The 15725-nt window shown below is 39.8% G+C and overlaps 1 protein-coding gene across 1 annotated transcript; it reads right to left on the reverse strand.

Annotated features, from left to right (window-relative positions):
- Window positions 1–556: 556 nt before the first annotated feature.
- LOC141913285 (DNA damage-binding protein 1-like) lies at window positions 557–15588 on the reverse strand. The gene is made up of 25 exons (XM_074804767.1): window positions 15455–15588; window positions 14405–14553; window positions 13819–13938; window positions 12988–13133; window positions 12516–12706; window positions 11496–11593; window positions 11229–11387; window positions 10764–10847; window positions 10546–10662; window positions 9718–9893; window positions 9119–9227; window positions 8765–8943; window positions 7833–8104; window positions 7047–7254; window positions 6400–6495; window positions 5547–5785; window positions 4241–4405; window positions 3805–3899; window positions 3204–3374; window positions 2570–2679; window positions 2193–2278; window positions 2009–2092; window positions 1577–1679; window positions 1363–1486; window positions 557–974 (listed from the first exon to the last, which is right to left on the reverse strand). Exons 1-25 carry the CDS (start codon window positions 15513–15515, stop codon window positions 891–893), a joined length of 3426 nt encoding a protein of 1141 aa, XP_074660868.1. The 5' UTR covers window positions 15516–15588; the 3' UTR covers window positions 557–890.
- Window positions 15589–15725: the final 137 nt, after the last annotated feature.

Consider the following 15725-nt stretch of genomic DNA (forward strand, 5'->3'; position numbering starts at 1 on the left):
TGTGCCCCTTACAACTCAGTAGATTGTGTCCCTTACAACTCAGTAGACTGTGCCCCTTACAACTCAGTAGACTGTGCCCCTTACAACTCAGTAGACTGTGCCCCTTACAACTCAGTAGACTGTGCCCCTTACAACTCGGGTTTGAAATCACGGCTAGATACTATACTTATCAAGCATCTCTAATAACCCCCTTCAGACGTATCAGCAGCTTGGAAACTTAGCCCTCTTTGATATCTGGATACGAGAACCATCTGGCGGAATTTCACCGATAGCGTCACCAAGGAAGACGACTACCTCGAAAGATATTGGGACGAGGGAAATACCGGTACATCAAGAACTTGATCGCCATCTATTGGCTGTTTGCTGAACTGATTAGATTACTCTGTCTACACAATCAGTTTCAATGGACGGTATAAAGTCCTAATATCCTCTATTCAGCATCGCTCACTGGGAACCAGTTTCAGTAACAGGACTCCCTTGTTTATTATTAAGTTCATTTAGATGCTTAGAACTCCAACCGAAGAAATCAATTCTCATTAAATTTTAACAAAGCGCAAATTTCATTTTTATTCGTATCTAATAGTTTACACGATGTTCCGACGACGTAAACGCTGATGATTAGCTCAAGCGAGAAACAAAAACAATCGACTGAAAATTATCATTTTCCGATTCGATTCGGAATCGTTTTGATAAACAACATCACGTGCGTGTGTGAGACATACTACAGCAGCAGCTACCTGATCATACCTGCATCATTGACAGTAACTAATAACTAATCAATCACTGTGTTCTCTCTCTCTCTAAATCCCTCACTGATCATACCGTTATCTTCGAGAATTATCTCCGCATTTCTACTTGAAATGTTCATTGTTTTTTTTTTCTATCTATTCTCAGTGAATTCGAGTTAGTTCCTCGATGATTTTGATTAGATCGTCCACGGAGCAATCTTTCTTCATTCCGCTGCCGTCGTCGATCTACAAAAAATCACAAATATGATAGAATGAAACTAACTGATTAAATTACCGAGATATCCTCGGTGGAAGCTGTTTCTTCTGAAGAGGTTCCTCGTGGCACTTGTCACCAGTAAGAACAACAAGCCACCAAAAATTCAAATTCCCTGATTAAATCTTGAGATAACCTCAGCGGGGCCTGTTTTCAATGTCAAGAGGTTCCTTGTGCCACTCGTCACCAGCAAGAACAAGACATCAAAGATTTATTTACTTTTCAAGGCATCAGAATTTCCCTGATCAGTAAGAACCCTAATTTATGGGTTGTTGTTGTAAAGGGCTTAGATTCAGAGCTAGATAAAGCCCATTTTGGTTCTTCAGACCGGACCCCGATTTTTTCTAGAGTTATAAATACCTGTAAATCCTGGACAACTTCCGCCATTTTATCTCTACTCAAATCTAAGAAACTTTCGATCAGGTCACCATCGATGAATCCAATAGAGGGCTCTGTTTTCCGCTCGGTGTGAAATGAACGCCAGCTGTATCCCGCGTCAAGGGTAACAATCGTTACGATATTGTCGACGGTTTAAAAAGATCGTTGATTTTTTTACAGTGTTATTAAAGGATACAAAGCGTGATCAATTTTTCCGACGCTGCAAATGACCTTCGTCAAGTTCACTTGTACTTCCATTAAAAAGGCGAAGAAATCTGTCGGTAATTGAGTTACAAGACCTGAAATACAAAATACCACAATCTTACCTACAAGCGGGAAGGGGAATCCTGAGCTTCTTTAAGGGGAATCCTTACAGAGGGGTAAGGGTAATCCTTCCATAGAGGGGTAAGGGAAATCCTGCTTCTTTAAGGGAAAGGAGAATCCTGAGACTGAGGGAGGGGAATCCAGAGCTTCAACAGAGGGAAGAAAGAAGGGAGAATGCTGCTAGCTACAAGGGGGAAGGGCAGCTGGGTTATCAATTCCCTATCTACTAAATGCATTCAGTTAAGATGAAGAATTCAACGAAATTGAAGAAGACCCAGAGTGAATATTGAACTAGCGTACTCACCGATAGCACCATTCACAGTTCCAAACAACATTGAACCTTGAGTCGGAGTGGTCGTTTCTCCGGGATGCTGCATTACTAACGAACCTAGAAACATCGTCGTCATAAAATTATATCAACATTATGAATATATTTCCTTAACGACAACAGATGATGAAACGAGAAAATCTTCAGATGAAATACAAACCGTGTCTGAATACGTTGACGAATTCACCGAGATGATAAAGTCCAACTTCTTGTAAATGTTGTCTTTCTTCATCGGTTGTAGCTGCACTGTTATTCAATAAACGCAAGTATGAAGTTATTTTAGTAATCAACGCCCTGAATATCTCAATAATTACTCAAACCCCTTCAAAATAACAAAAGCCGTGGTTCTTACAGATCAGAGAATCCCAAATTCCCTGATATTTCCCTAATTATGAAATATCCTTAGGCCCAACGAGTGCCACACACGTCACTAGACACCAAAAGTTCAAATTTCCTATTCAGGGAAACATAAGTTAGGAATTCCCTGATCTGTAAGAACCCTGAAAAGCTTTTAACAGTTTATCTATATAGACGTACCTATCTTTTTGACAAGTAAAGAGATTAAATGAATTTTCGGCTCCAATAAATGCATCGTCGTCCAGTATTCCGATCGCTGACATCCAGTTAGGATTAAAATCTCTGGCGATCTACAATCATCGCATACATAGATTGATAATTTACACAGTCCCGGATCTCAACCATCATAAACAGCACAGATCTCAGTTGAAATGTCACTCCGGGGTTTATAAGAGTCAAATGCTATTAAGAACTGTAGAAATGGGTTCAGTTTTATAGAACCAGACTAGATAGGGTTCTACAGTTCTAGGTACATTTGAGCACTAGCCTAGTAAAGCAGGGTTTAAACAATTGATTAGTAAAATAGATAATTCTAAATGATTGGCTTGCAGACATCCTTAGTATATGAAGTGGAACCTCGTTATAACAAACTTGGACACAACGATTCATCAGATATCACAAATATAGAATTTCGTCTCAAATAAGATTTCATTAATTTCATACTGGATATAACTAACAACTTATCGGTTATAACGAACAGATTTTCTGGTCGCGTGAAGTTCGCTGTAACGAGGTTCCGCTGTATTAACTACGCGAGCCCGTTGAAAATGAAATTGCGGGACCGACTCCTGAACGATACCAACGACGTACGTACCTCTTCGAAAGTGCCCTCTAGTGGTTTATAAGCGAGTAACGCCACCGAACGCATCAGATCGCCGACTAATATAAAATCACCTTTCGCTTTCAGATACAACGAGATGATATTATTGAAATAACTACATTCAACTCGCAATTCTTTCTCCGGCGTCCATTCGAATAATTTCACCTACAATTACGTAAATCATCGATTAAACTATTTGTAGCCTAGAAGTTGTAATTGGGTCAAGCAATTCCCAAACCTCCTAAAGTAGCTATATTCGAAGCATTATAAGTGGCCACTTTCCGCCTGAGTTTACTAGGTTTTGGTAAAATCTGTCAAATTCTCTTTAGTTTTCCCTGATTTTTCATATAGATTTTTTTTGATTCCCTGAATTGTTCAGGTTTTCCAGATCAGTGGCCACCCTCTTCAGTAGATTGTGCAGTAGATTGTGCACATGATTGTGATCATGTGCCTCACCCGACAATGTACAGTATTGCAAATTTAATGATCCCTGCTCTGACTGCCCTAAGAATTTGTGTTGCTGGGAGAGAATTCATTGGTCCCCTGAGATCCGAGGTTAGTCTACACCTGTTATCTACAACTGTTTTATACTTACAGTACTGTTTATACTAGCTAGCAGTTTACCATTGAACTCGACCAAACTGTAAACGGCTCCTTTAGTTTCCTTTTCAGCGATTTGAGTTAATTTACCTTCAAACATGAAAACATAAACGCTGGCGATTAACATTGTTAGATTAAATTCCCAAGTATTTCATGAGTAATTTTTCCCAAATGCAAATGAGGCCTTTATGTAAGTGAATGCACCATCATACTAAGGGATATAAACATCTTTAACAGTAACTAGTTGATATAGGTGTATTTTTTTTCAGAAAATTTGCTGAAGAAAGTTGCCTGCAGGCAAGCAGTTAACATCCTAGAACTATGCTACATGAAGCTTAAAATGGATTTCCCAAATGCTTCTCAGATTAGAGGAAAGTCAATCGATTTCCTAAATATTACGAACAATATCTATAATCCGTGATCGTGGTTACCTTCGTTATAATGAAACATGACGATTCGTCCGAGTTTAGGTTCGGCCTCCTCCGGATAAACCATCGCCGTGCCGACGATGTAATAAGTCATCGGATCGTCGGCCATCTTGGTCGATATCAAACTGACGGCGAATTCGTTGTTCATCAATTGATGAGCGTGAAGCACTGATAAACAAATTATATACAAACAATACGTCATTATTATTACAATTCATAGCATTGAATAATTCATGAGAATAACTGATCAGAAAGATTCTACATCCTAGACCCTGCACCACTCAGACAATCTACTGCCTAGACCCTGCACCACTCAATCTACTGCCTAGACCCTGCACCACTCAGACAATCTACTGCCTAGACCCTGCACCACTCAATCTACTGCCTAGACCCTGCACCACTCAGACAATCTACTGCCTAGACCCTGCACCACTCAATCTACTGCCTAGACCCTTCAGCCCCTCAAACAATCTACTGCCTAGAGCCTTCAGCCCCTCAAACAATCTACTGCCTAGAGCCTTCAGCCCCTCAGACAATCTACTGCCTAGATCCTTCATTCAGCACCTCAGACAATCTACTGCCTAGACCCTTCAGCCCCTCAAACAATCTACTGCCTAGAGCCTTCAGCCCCTCAGACAATCTACTGCCTAGACCCTGCACCACTCAATCTACTGCCTAGACCCTTCAGCCCCTCAAACAATCTACTGCCTAGAGCCTTCAGCCCCTCAAACAATCTACTGCCTAGAGCCTTCAGCCCCTCAGACAATCTACTGCCTAGATCCTTCATTCAGCCCCTCAGACAATCTACTGCCTAGACCCTTCAGCCCCTCAAACAATCTACTGCCTAGAGCCTTCAGCCCCTCAGACAATCTACTGCCTAGAGCCTTCAGCCTCTTAGACAATCTACTGCCTAGATCCTTCATTCAGCCCCTCAGACAATCTACTGCCTAGACCCTTCAGCCTCTCATACAATCTACTGCCTAGACCCTTCAGCCCCTCAAAAAATCTACAGTCTAGAACCTGCAACCCCTCAATCTACATCCTGGACCCTGCAACTCTGAGACAATCTACTGCCTAGACCCTTCAGCCCCTCAGACAATCTACTGCCTAAACCCTGCAAATCCTTCGGACAATGTACTGCCTAAACCCTGCAACCCCTTAGACATCCTCTCTGAAGGGGAAGTTCCCGGCTGCAGCAGTCCGCAGAGGATGGTGCTAGCTGCAGATTCTCTGAAGGGGTGGTGCTAGGCTGCAGATTATCTGAAGGGGTGGTTCCAGCCTGCATATTGACTTTAAGTGGTCAACAAACCTTCAAATGTATGTTGATCGAGGACTAAGAGCGAATGTACATCGACCTCATCTCCGTAGACGTGATCCGCTATAGAACTTGATGGTGCCGAGAATACTTTAGCGTTTGAACTAGCTGACGTGTTTAAAGCCGTCGTGCTCGCGCTCGATCGCGCTGCTATTAACCCGTTACTATCCTGTACGTCCATTCTCATCGTGATTATACCGAATGTTTGAGACGGTTCCTGATACGCGATACGCCTAAAAACAATATCATCGATTAACTATATTGTTATCTTGGTGTAGATGATAATGAATAATTCTACAATTAACGATTCTAAGTTTAATAAGACAAAAACCCACCATCTACAGATTAAAAGAATTTAAAAACAAGAATTTATTTATTCAATCTAAAATATAAAGAATACACGACGTTTCGATCTCACCCTAGAGATCATCGTCAGGTGTCCAGGGTGAGATCGAAATGTTGTGTATTCTATATATTTTAGATTGAATGAATAAATTTTTGTTTTTAAATTCTTTTAATCTGTAAATAGTGGGTTTTTATCATATTATCCGTTCACCACGTTTGAGTGTGGTCATCGTTCTACTTCTAAGTTTATTCCATCTGACAGTTTTTAGATTTAGTTTTTTAAATTTCAGATTTAGTTACTAAATTTCCTCTTTAGAGAAACAGAGAAATAGTCACTAGTGTTACTCTGAATATTCTTCAGACTGAGTTCATAGATGGTTTAAATAATCAGTTGCCTTCATCAGGCAGGTTGACTATGAAGCACACAATCTGAATACATTAGACCCGAACTGCAATCACAATTCTTATAAATACAAGAGAAAAGTTAGTTTGAATTTGATACCTCGGTAGTTCACCTAATGGAACGGTTCTAATGTGTAGTTTCTGTATATCGTCTATCGTACCGATCGTCAGAGCTGAAGAATTCGCCAAAGCCAAACTACAAAACAATAAAAAAAAACATATTTCATCAGTTGAGTGTGAAAATAAACTTTTTAAAAATAGTGGAGCTGAAAGGATACATGTAAGCTTATACAGTAGACTCAGATCTGAGGAACTCACAGATTACTGTTTAACTTGGAGGATGTTCATTGAAATATTTCTCTGACCCTGTATATGTCTGACTCAGATTTTCATGGTCCCAAAATATATGACTAATTGAGCGGAGTCTACTGTACCATCCAACTCAGATATCACTCTCAAGTCAAAAGATCCGACTTGAGCGGAGTCTACTGTATCATCCAACTAAGATATCACTCTCAAGTCAAAAGATCCGACTTGAGCGGAGTCTACTGTATCATCCAACTAAGATATCACTCTCCAGTCAAAAGATCCGACTTGAGCGGAGTCTACTGTATCATCCAACTCACATATCACCCTCAAATCTTGTCAGCAAAGATCCAATGGAATCTTGGAACCTCGACCAGTTAATACTAAAACTATTTTTGACAAATCTTTTGACACCGATGTTATAAGTGATTCAAGGTTTACCTGTCGGGATATCCGACCGAATTCAACGGACACATATAATTAACCTCTTTCAGGTTGACGTTGGAGAACACTAATTTATGGTTGCTGGAGTAGATGACGGTCGGCCGGTAGGAGCAAGCGAATACGTTTGTAGTTTGTAACGATCTGAACGTTTTTAATACGGTCGGTTGAGTTCCCAACGTTACCTTCTTTCTGTCGGAAAACGTTCCTATGAGAAAATAAAGAGAATGATGTGAACATTTTCAGGCAAATTCTAACTTAACACTTCAACTTTATATTAGACTCGCTTTTCCTCAACAAGTTGTTTTCCCTGACTTGATCTGCTAAGAATCCAATCAGTTAACACAGTCAAATACGTAAGACATAGAAGACATAGCCTTATTTTTAGCTTTTTTTCTTACAAAATTAAAACTAATTTTTAGCTTTTTTTCTTACATAATTAAAACTATTCCCGGACTTTTTTAAAGAAAAGAAAATTCTCTAACTTTTCCCTGATCTCCAGGGGCCAGTTGCACAGTCGTGACTTAAGTCCAAAAGTGGTCTTAAATCTTAAGACTGGTCTTAAGATGTTAGATTGGCTATAGAACTAAGTTGGTCTTAAACTGGTCTTAAGTCTAAGCCTAGACTATGGGACCGGCCCCAGGTAAATAAGTCACCCCGTTCAAGCAATAAGGTAGCCAACCTACAAGTATACTTGTAGGAGCAATTGGGGGGCAAAGCCATATTACATCGTGGTCACAGTTTACAAGTTGTTAGCTAAATTTCGAGTGACACATAAAACGTTACCTGTGTCCTTATTCATGACGAAATAAATCAACGCTCCGTCGCCGAGGGCGCACAGTAAATAATGAATTCCTTCGAATATCGTCATCAGGATCGAACGCGGGATAATCTCTCCGCCTAAATACTCGACGTGCATGCTCGTGAAATCGGGTAGTTTTAGAATCCGAGCGGAAATATCGTTCCACAATCCGACAGCGCACGTATCGGCGACGTCTGACCCGGTGTTTAACGGGGTTATATCGATACACGCGACTTCGTGTTCCATTTTACCGGTACTGAAATCACACAAATAATGAACATTCATTCATTCACGCTAAGGGATCATTCATTTATTACGTACGCATTAAATTTGACTTACCGTATTCAACCCCCCCCTCTGTATGCAAAATCGGCCATTTTTTCATATACATTAAGCATTACAGTACGCAATTGCATTGACCTCCCTTAATGCGTACGTAATAAATGATGAATGATCCCTAAAACATCGGGCAGAGTCTGAGGCATTCAACAAAAACCTGAACATTTTGTGGGAAAATTTTTCCATTGATATAACTCTAGATTGAGTGACAGTGTTCACAACATGTTTTAAAGGGGCAGCCACCCTCCACATATCTGAGAATGAGCCCCCCTTATAAAATATCTGCTGCCCCTACCAGAGTGCATGTCAATCACTATCTATGCTGATAATTGCTTTGAAATATTGTGAGCAAATGTGAAAAAAAGATTACGCCAAAATTAAGCTTAACTCTAATTTCTATAACATTATTTGGGGGCTCGAATATCAGGATCCAGTTCCACAGTTGTGAGTTAGAGTTAAATCAGAGTTAAAGTTAGTTCATTATCAATGTTATAACTCTAGAGTCAATTTTAACTGTGGAACTGGGTTCAGGTAAGTGGCCAGCCTGACACACCTCTGAAGCGTTAATGATAATTACCTGATTTGCGTTAATTGATTCTGTTCTATGTTAACGAGGTAAAGATCTGGTCCGACAGCGCAGACGATCTGACGTTGATTGCACGACGCGACGCTGATATTCTTACCGGACGACGGTTTCCACTCGCACAGTAACACCTTCGTTTTATCATTGATCAATCGCACCGACGCAGCGGTAATCTATAACAACAAACAAAACACTTTAGCAGTTTCAATTCAACCTCTAGGCCGAGTTGTGGCCCGTTTGAGACAAAGTTGTTAGATCGGTTATAGAATCAGATTGAGTTGAGACGGGTCTTTGTTAATTCTAGAATTATCAGAGGAAAGCATCGAATTCTAGATAGTCTGTACGTACTTGTATGATTTGATTAAAAGCCACATTTCCGGCGAAGAAAGTTTGCTGTTTGTCTTCGAAGCCCGGTAATTCAGTCTCTTCGACTTCTTCCCCGTTCAGCTGTAATAACCTGTTTTAATACAACAAACATCAAAATGATAAGATTATTCCTTGAAGAGACTGTCTGAATGAATAGAAGAGAGTTAGACTCCAGGATCCAGTTCCACAGTCATGAGTTAGAGTTAACTCTGAGTTAAAATTAGTTAATTTTCAACTCCAAATCAAATCTTAATTCACAACTGTGGAACTTGGCCCAGTATTAGTAGCTTTGGGACTGCTGTAAATATTTCACCGAGTTGAGAATCAGGGAGCTCTCTTCGCCCTAAATACTTCTGCACGCAGAGTTAACCAAATAACAAGCAAAGAATCAGAAAAATAGAAAATCTCTCCAAACCAAATTTTCTTAAAATTCGCCAAGGAGGCCTTGACTTGAGCAGTTTACTAAAATAGACCAAGTATGGTGAAGTTATCTGTTTCAAGATTCGGTCAGTCGTATGAGCTTAATTCCTGTTTCCACAGTAACGGAAAGAAGAGAAAGAAGATAAAGCTATTTAACGTACATTGTTTGTCCGACGAATGAAATAACGATCATATTATCATGCACATCGGAGTCGACTCTGAGCGGCCAGATTCCTTTGATTCCGGTTAAATCGACACTCGCGTGTTCATGTATACCGATTCCATTACGTATTATACGCAGAGAGCCTTCTTTATACGCACCGCTACAAGTTACCAACTAAAACAACAAACAGTTCGGTTAAAACAGATCGATCTTAAGATTGTACGATTCGAATTCTAGTTTCAGATCCTAAGCTCCCGGGGCCAGTTCCACAGACAAGACTTAAATCTAAAGACTGATTCAAAGTTGTTAGATTCGCTATAGCACTAAGTTGGTCTTAGAACGGTTTTAAGTCTAAGCCAGGACTATGGAACCGCCCCCTGAAGTCTAAGCCATGACTATGCAACCAGCCCCAGGGGCCGGTTCCATAGAGCAAAAGTGGTCTTAAATCTTAAGACTAATCTCAAGTTGTTAGATCGACTATTTAGCACTAAGTTGGTCTTAGAACGGTTTTAAGTCTAAGCCATGACTATGCAACTGGCCCCAGGTTTGTAATGAGGACATCAGTTTAAGTGAGTTAAAATTTTTACTTGATGGTTCAAACATTCAATATTTATTATACTTCGATTTCCGATTTCAAAATCAAACCCCCTGTTTCGATCCCAACAGGTGTAGTGGGTTTGTAAGGGACACCAAATTGTTCAAATAACTAATAGAGAGACAATTGTTTCTATTTTCAGCATCAAAACATTGGAAATGAACTGACTAGTTTTAACTACTATAATGTATAGTCAATCTTAATCAAGAGAACTGGGTATCGTAGTCGTACCTGGCCTTGACCTTGACGTTCGAGATCGACGACGCACATATCGACGATCGGACCGAGATTGATGAACGTTTCCATCGTTTGAACGTATGATTGTTGGTCGTCTGCTTGTACGTTCAACTGCGTTCAAAGTAAGAGAAAGAAATCATCGTTCAAACTGTTTCAAGTAAAACTTTCAGATTTTTTTGAATATTATCTCAAGACTACGATGTTTTACGTACCTTTACGAGTTGTGAATCACCGAGTCTGGATCCGATATAAACAACACCATTATCCAGATACGTTATACATTCAGCTATAGTCGTCTGAAATACAACGTCAACAACTCACTTCACAATGTATTCATTAAAACAAGAATTGAAACCGTCAACGTGTCGTGTCTGCACGGCTTGGATGATGGACAGGATGTTTGACTCTACAACTGAGAGATGGTTGCTTTGATTTGGTTGGTGACATAGACTAACATGAAGTCTCACTTCGTAGTAATTTTCAGCACCAATGCCAGTAATCGAACATCAAATATAGTATTTTGATAATCTCTTGGTAGTAGTTGAGCTCTTAAAGAGTATTAACTACCGTACTCGTAAAGTCCCAAGTAGTTGTAGTCAGAGCCAGAATGTCTTCCATCCATGCAGTCTAATCGGGTCTAAAAGAAGACCGTACGTATCAAAGAATATCTTACTTACCTCTCCTAAATGTTCCACCTGCAGATCTTTAACAACCATTTCACCATCCATTTTATCTTCTTTATCCAATAATAACATGTACAATCTTCCGGCCATATCTCCCAATAAATATCGGAACCCGTTCGCGTCCACTTTACCGTAACAGGTTATCGTACTTTGCTGCAAATACAAACGACCATTAACTAACAAAAAATATCATCAAACTACAACACTTTAAGACGACAGTGGAATCAACCTTACTCAGGTCTACTCAGATGATTTAGTTACCTTTATGATCGGTGGAGCTATAGCGAGGTAATGGTCACCTTTATGGTATGTGATCGATTCCTGTCCGATAATCAGAGCGCCACAAAACGGTTCCGGAACTGCATTACGAAAAAAAAAATATTCAATGAAATCTTACGACACACAGCAGGGGAAGCTCACAGATATCAGGGTTCTTATAGATCAGGAAATCCATAATTCCCTGATCCTTGACCAAAAGGGATTACAAGATATCCTCAGTGAGGGCTGTTTCTTATCAAGAGGTACATTTTGCCGATTGTCAACAGCAAGAACAACCAGACACCAAAAATTCAAATTCCCTGAATGAATTAGGCCTATAAGATATCCTCAGTGGGGGCTGTTTCTTATCAAGAGGTTCCTTTTGCCAATTGTCACCAGCAAGAACAAGACACCAAAAATTCAAATTCCCTGATTGAATTATAAGATATCTTCAGTGGGATCTGTTTCTTATCAAGAGGTTCCTTGTGACACTCATCACCAGCAAGAACAACAAGACACGAAAAATTCAAATTCCCCGATTGAATTTCAGTGTTTCTCTTATCAGGAGGTTCACTTTGCCAATTGTCACCAGCAAGAACAACAAGACACCAAAAGTTCAAATTCCCTGAATGAATTAGGCCTATAAGATATCTTCAGTGGGGGCTGTTTCTTATCAAGAGGTTCCTTTTGCCAATTGTCACCAGCAAGAACAACAAGACACCAAAAATTCAATATCCCTGATTGAATTATAAGATATCTTCAGTGAGGGCTGTTTATTATCAAGAGGTTCCTAGTGACACTCATCACCAGCAAGAACAACAAGACACGAAAAATTCAAATTCCCCGATTGAATTTCAGTGGGGGCGGTTTCTCTTATCAGGAGGTTCACTTTGCCAATTGTCACCAGCAAGAACAACAAGACACCATAAGTTCAAATTCCCTGATTTCAAAGAAGAGCCGGAATTCCCGGATTTTCCATGATCAGTAAGAACCCTGCATGATATCGGATAAATCCGATCATACCTGCAATAACCATACAAGCTTCAGTTTCTACATTATCCTGTTTCCACGGTCCGCGTTGAAATTCTTTATCGTTCAGTAAAATCTCGTATGTTTTCACGTGTCTGCCGCTCGGATCTTGATGTATGAGTATAATCGTCGGCGTTTGACACCCGTGCAGGAACTGTATATCAATCACATTCAATTCCTCTAAACTGAAAATAACATAACAAAAAAATGTATATAAAACAAGTTTGAAAACAACCACAAACACCTTAGATCAAGGTCTAGATTTTTCACTTAATTTTCCATCAATGTACAATAAATAGGCTGATCAAAATCTGAATGGATTGAAATGAAACTTCTTCAACTTTAACATATCTTGGGATTAATTGTGAAGCATAGATCAAAATATTCAGACTGAGGCTTTTAAATTTCTGAACTATGGTATCTTAAGAATACAAATTTTAGTCGACAGCCTACTTGAACAACTCACCGAATGTTGAATGCTTTTAATTCTTTGTTATCGCGTTCTAGAGGAATCACTTTAAACAGACCATCGTATAAACGTAGACCAATCACTCGACACAGCGGGTCAATGATACCTATAATACCGGTCTCAGATGGACGACCTATACGATCCTAAACACAATAAATACAGATTTTAACTTGAGGCTTTTTTAAAAGGACAGATCTGCCGCTTGGAATTAAACACTAAAAGCATCGTTCTAAGAAAAACTTAATAAGACTTTATCAAAGTCCTCCATTGTGCTTTCGTTACCATTCCTAAAAAAATTGTGTTTTTTCATCTTAACCCTTTCAGTGCATCTACACCGCAGTGCAGTGTATAAATCAGTGATAGATTTTGCTAGTACATCGCACTGCAGTGTATTGATGTAATTAGTAATTATCTCTCTTGAAAAATGGCAGCACCTGTCAAACATAGTGAACTATTAGTAACTAACGATACACCGCACCGCGGTGTAGACGCACTATAGCGGTATTCCCGTTATTCAACACATTCGGGTGGAATTTTTTTTAATTTTCAAATTATCTCTAGCACTATAGGGTATTGATTAGTCAGCACTGAAAGGGTTAATTATGAATCTAATGATTCTAATGAATCTAATGATTCCTTTGTCCGATCATTTGTCCTTTCGATGCATTTTTCTCTCTTTTTTCCAAGACGAAGATTTTTCCAATATTCAATATCGAAAATACTTCAACTATCCTCTTCCATTTTCCATGATTTCACCCATCGTGTCCAATCATTTCAGTCGATAAATCAGGCCGCCCGGTTATGAAATGAAATAAATGATATACGAACCTGTACATTGCCGTGAGCTTTAGTGATAATATCGATATTACCGGTTTCATCGGTTTCACATTCGAGAATCATAGCGTTATAACGACTTGTTAGAATAAACAATAAATCCTTATCTTTTCCCTGGAAAAAAAATTAAATATAGACGTTCATCTATCACGGGCAATCACTGTGGAATTCTATTTCTATGTCATTAAGAGAGTCTAAATCTGTTTTGAAATTTTTTTGGATGTGATACTGTCACTTCTTACAACTTTTATATATTTCTAATCGGTATCGGTTTTTTTAAATGCAATGTTAAGCACAGATATAATTCTATAGTTTAAGGGTCAGTTGCTCAAAAGTTGGTTAAAGATAACAAACCAAAACTATTAAATACCATCGCAACAATGAACTTTTAATTGTCACAATGTCAACTATCCAATCCTTTGGTTAATACAGAATCAACTTTCGAGCAAATGGCCCCTGCCCTGAATAGATTATCATCATTTCTTTCAGAATCGGGGGGATCCAGATTGACGTCCACCAAGCTGCAGATTGCCGAAGAGGTTGTGTACTGCAGGCTGAGGGATTTAGGGTGAATACTTACCGGGGGACGAAACAGTTCCATAACGGCGATTCTACCGTAGATTCCGACTTCTTTAATCGGACGCAGCCCTTCGGGTGTCACGACGTAGATCTCCATACGAGTACTCTTAGCTATGATCAGATTCAGATCGGAGCATGACGTGAAATTACCTGAAAACCAGCAACAGAAAAAACTTAACATGAAACCAACACTGACCTGTTACCAGTGAAGTGATATAGGCCTTGTGAACATTTGGATAAGACATAGTATTACTGAAGTCATTTCTATTTTTGAGTCCGAATTTTTATTTGCAATTCAATTTCCTAAGTTTCCTAAGGCGTCCCTTCACCGAAGTCGTTTCTATGTTTTTGACTGCCATAAAATCAATCCAGGCCCTATACTCAGTGAAGTCATCAAAAAATCACACCTGTAAGTTGTAAAACTAACACTGTCTTTTATTAGACCCAAAAGATCCTGACTTGAACTATTATACATCAGTAACACCACTAATGGTAAATAATGAGAAACATTTAAAGGGTGTTTAGAAAGAGGAATACAACTTGGTTGGGACACTTTTACTTAAGACACTGTTGTAGTTATGTTAGTGACTTTGTCACAAAATTTGTGACACTTGATACCCTGTTCATTTTGTTCTTGTCTGAGTACTGTGTCGTCAACGGTCGCGTGTATACCGACACAACAGGGAGGGGGGTGCGCTTTAGGTGGTACAATCTGTGACTGTGGAACTGACTTTTAGGTAGATATCGGCCTGGGTAAATCGGTTCCACTCCGAAATGGTTCAAGAGAGAGTTACACGGAATGCCTCGGTGTTGGCTCGTACTGTTTCGAATTTGTTGGCGATTTCGCTGCGAGTGCGCTGGTCATCCGGCTTCAAATTATCCTTCGCAGTACCCATCAACCATAGTGACAACAAATGGCTTGGGGACTAGGCCAGGGTCGGGGCCGCCAAATCAATCAGCATCACGTCCACGACCACGGTCCGCGAAGCCAGGAGGAAAGGGAGCGGGCAAACAAAATGAATTTGTCATTGGATAGATGATTGATATATACCTGTAACACACGCATTAACCGCTGTCGGTTTATGAGCTGTAACTACGTAATTATTCGCCATCTCACACGAGTTCGATCAGCCGTCAAAATCCCAAAAATAATCGAAAAATAGGCTTTTAGGAAACGCGAGGCCGACGACTCGATCAAAATCGCGAGCGTCAGGTTCTCTTCGATGGCCTTGAGATTCGCGTGGATTGAACAACCACCCCGAATGCCATTAGGTTCGAATCCCTGCCGAGGGGCGATGGGAATAGATTTGCAGCGGCAAATT

This window comes from Tubulanus polymorphus, chromosome 11, assembly GCF_964204645.1.
Source record: "Tubulanus polymorphus chromosome 11, tnTubPoly1.2, whole genome shotgun sequence".
NCBI lineage: Eukaryota > Metazoa > Nemertea > Palaeonemertea > Tubulaniformes > Tubulanidae > Tubulanus > Tubulanus polymorphus.

What these genes read in the sequence shown, in the direction of transcription:
- LOC141913285 (XM_074804767.1), bottom strand. Translation starts at nt 15,515, where the DNA reads ATGGCGAATAATTACGTAGTTACAGCTCATAAACCGACAGCGGTTAAT. An exon ending in TTAAAAGCATTCAACATTCG is followed by an intron (nt 12,707 to 12,987) that starts GTGAGTTGTTCA and finishes TGTTATTTTCAG; the next exon opens with TTTAGAGGAATTGAATGTGA. An exon ending in AAGTTGTCCAGGATTTACAG is followed by an intron (nt 975 to 1,362) that starts GTATTTATAACT and finishes GATTTTTTGTAG; the next exon opens with ATCGACGACGGCAGCGGAAT.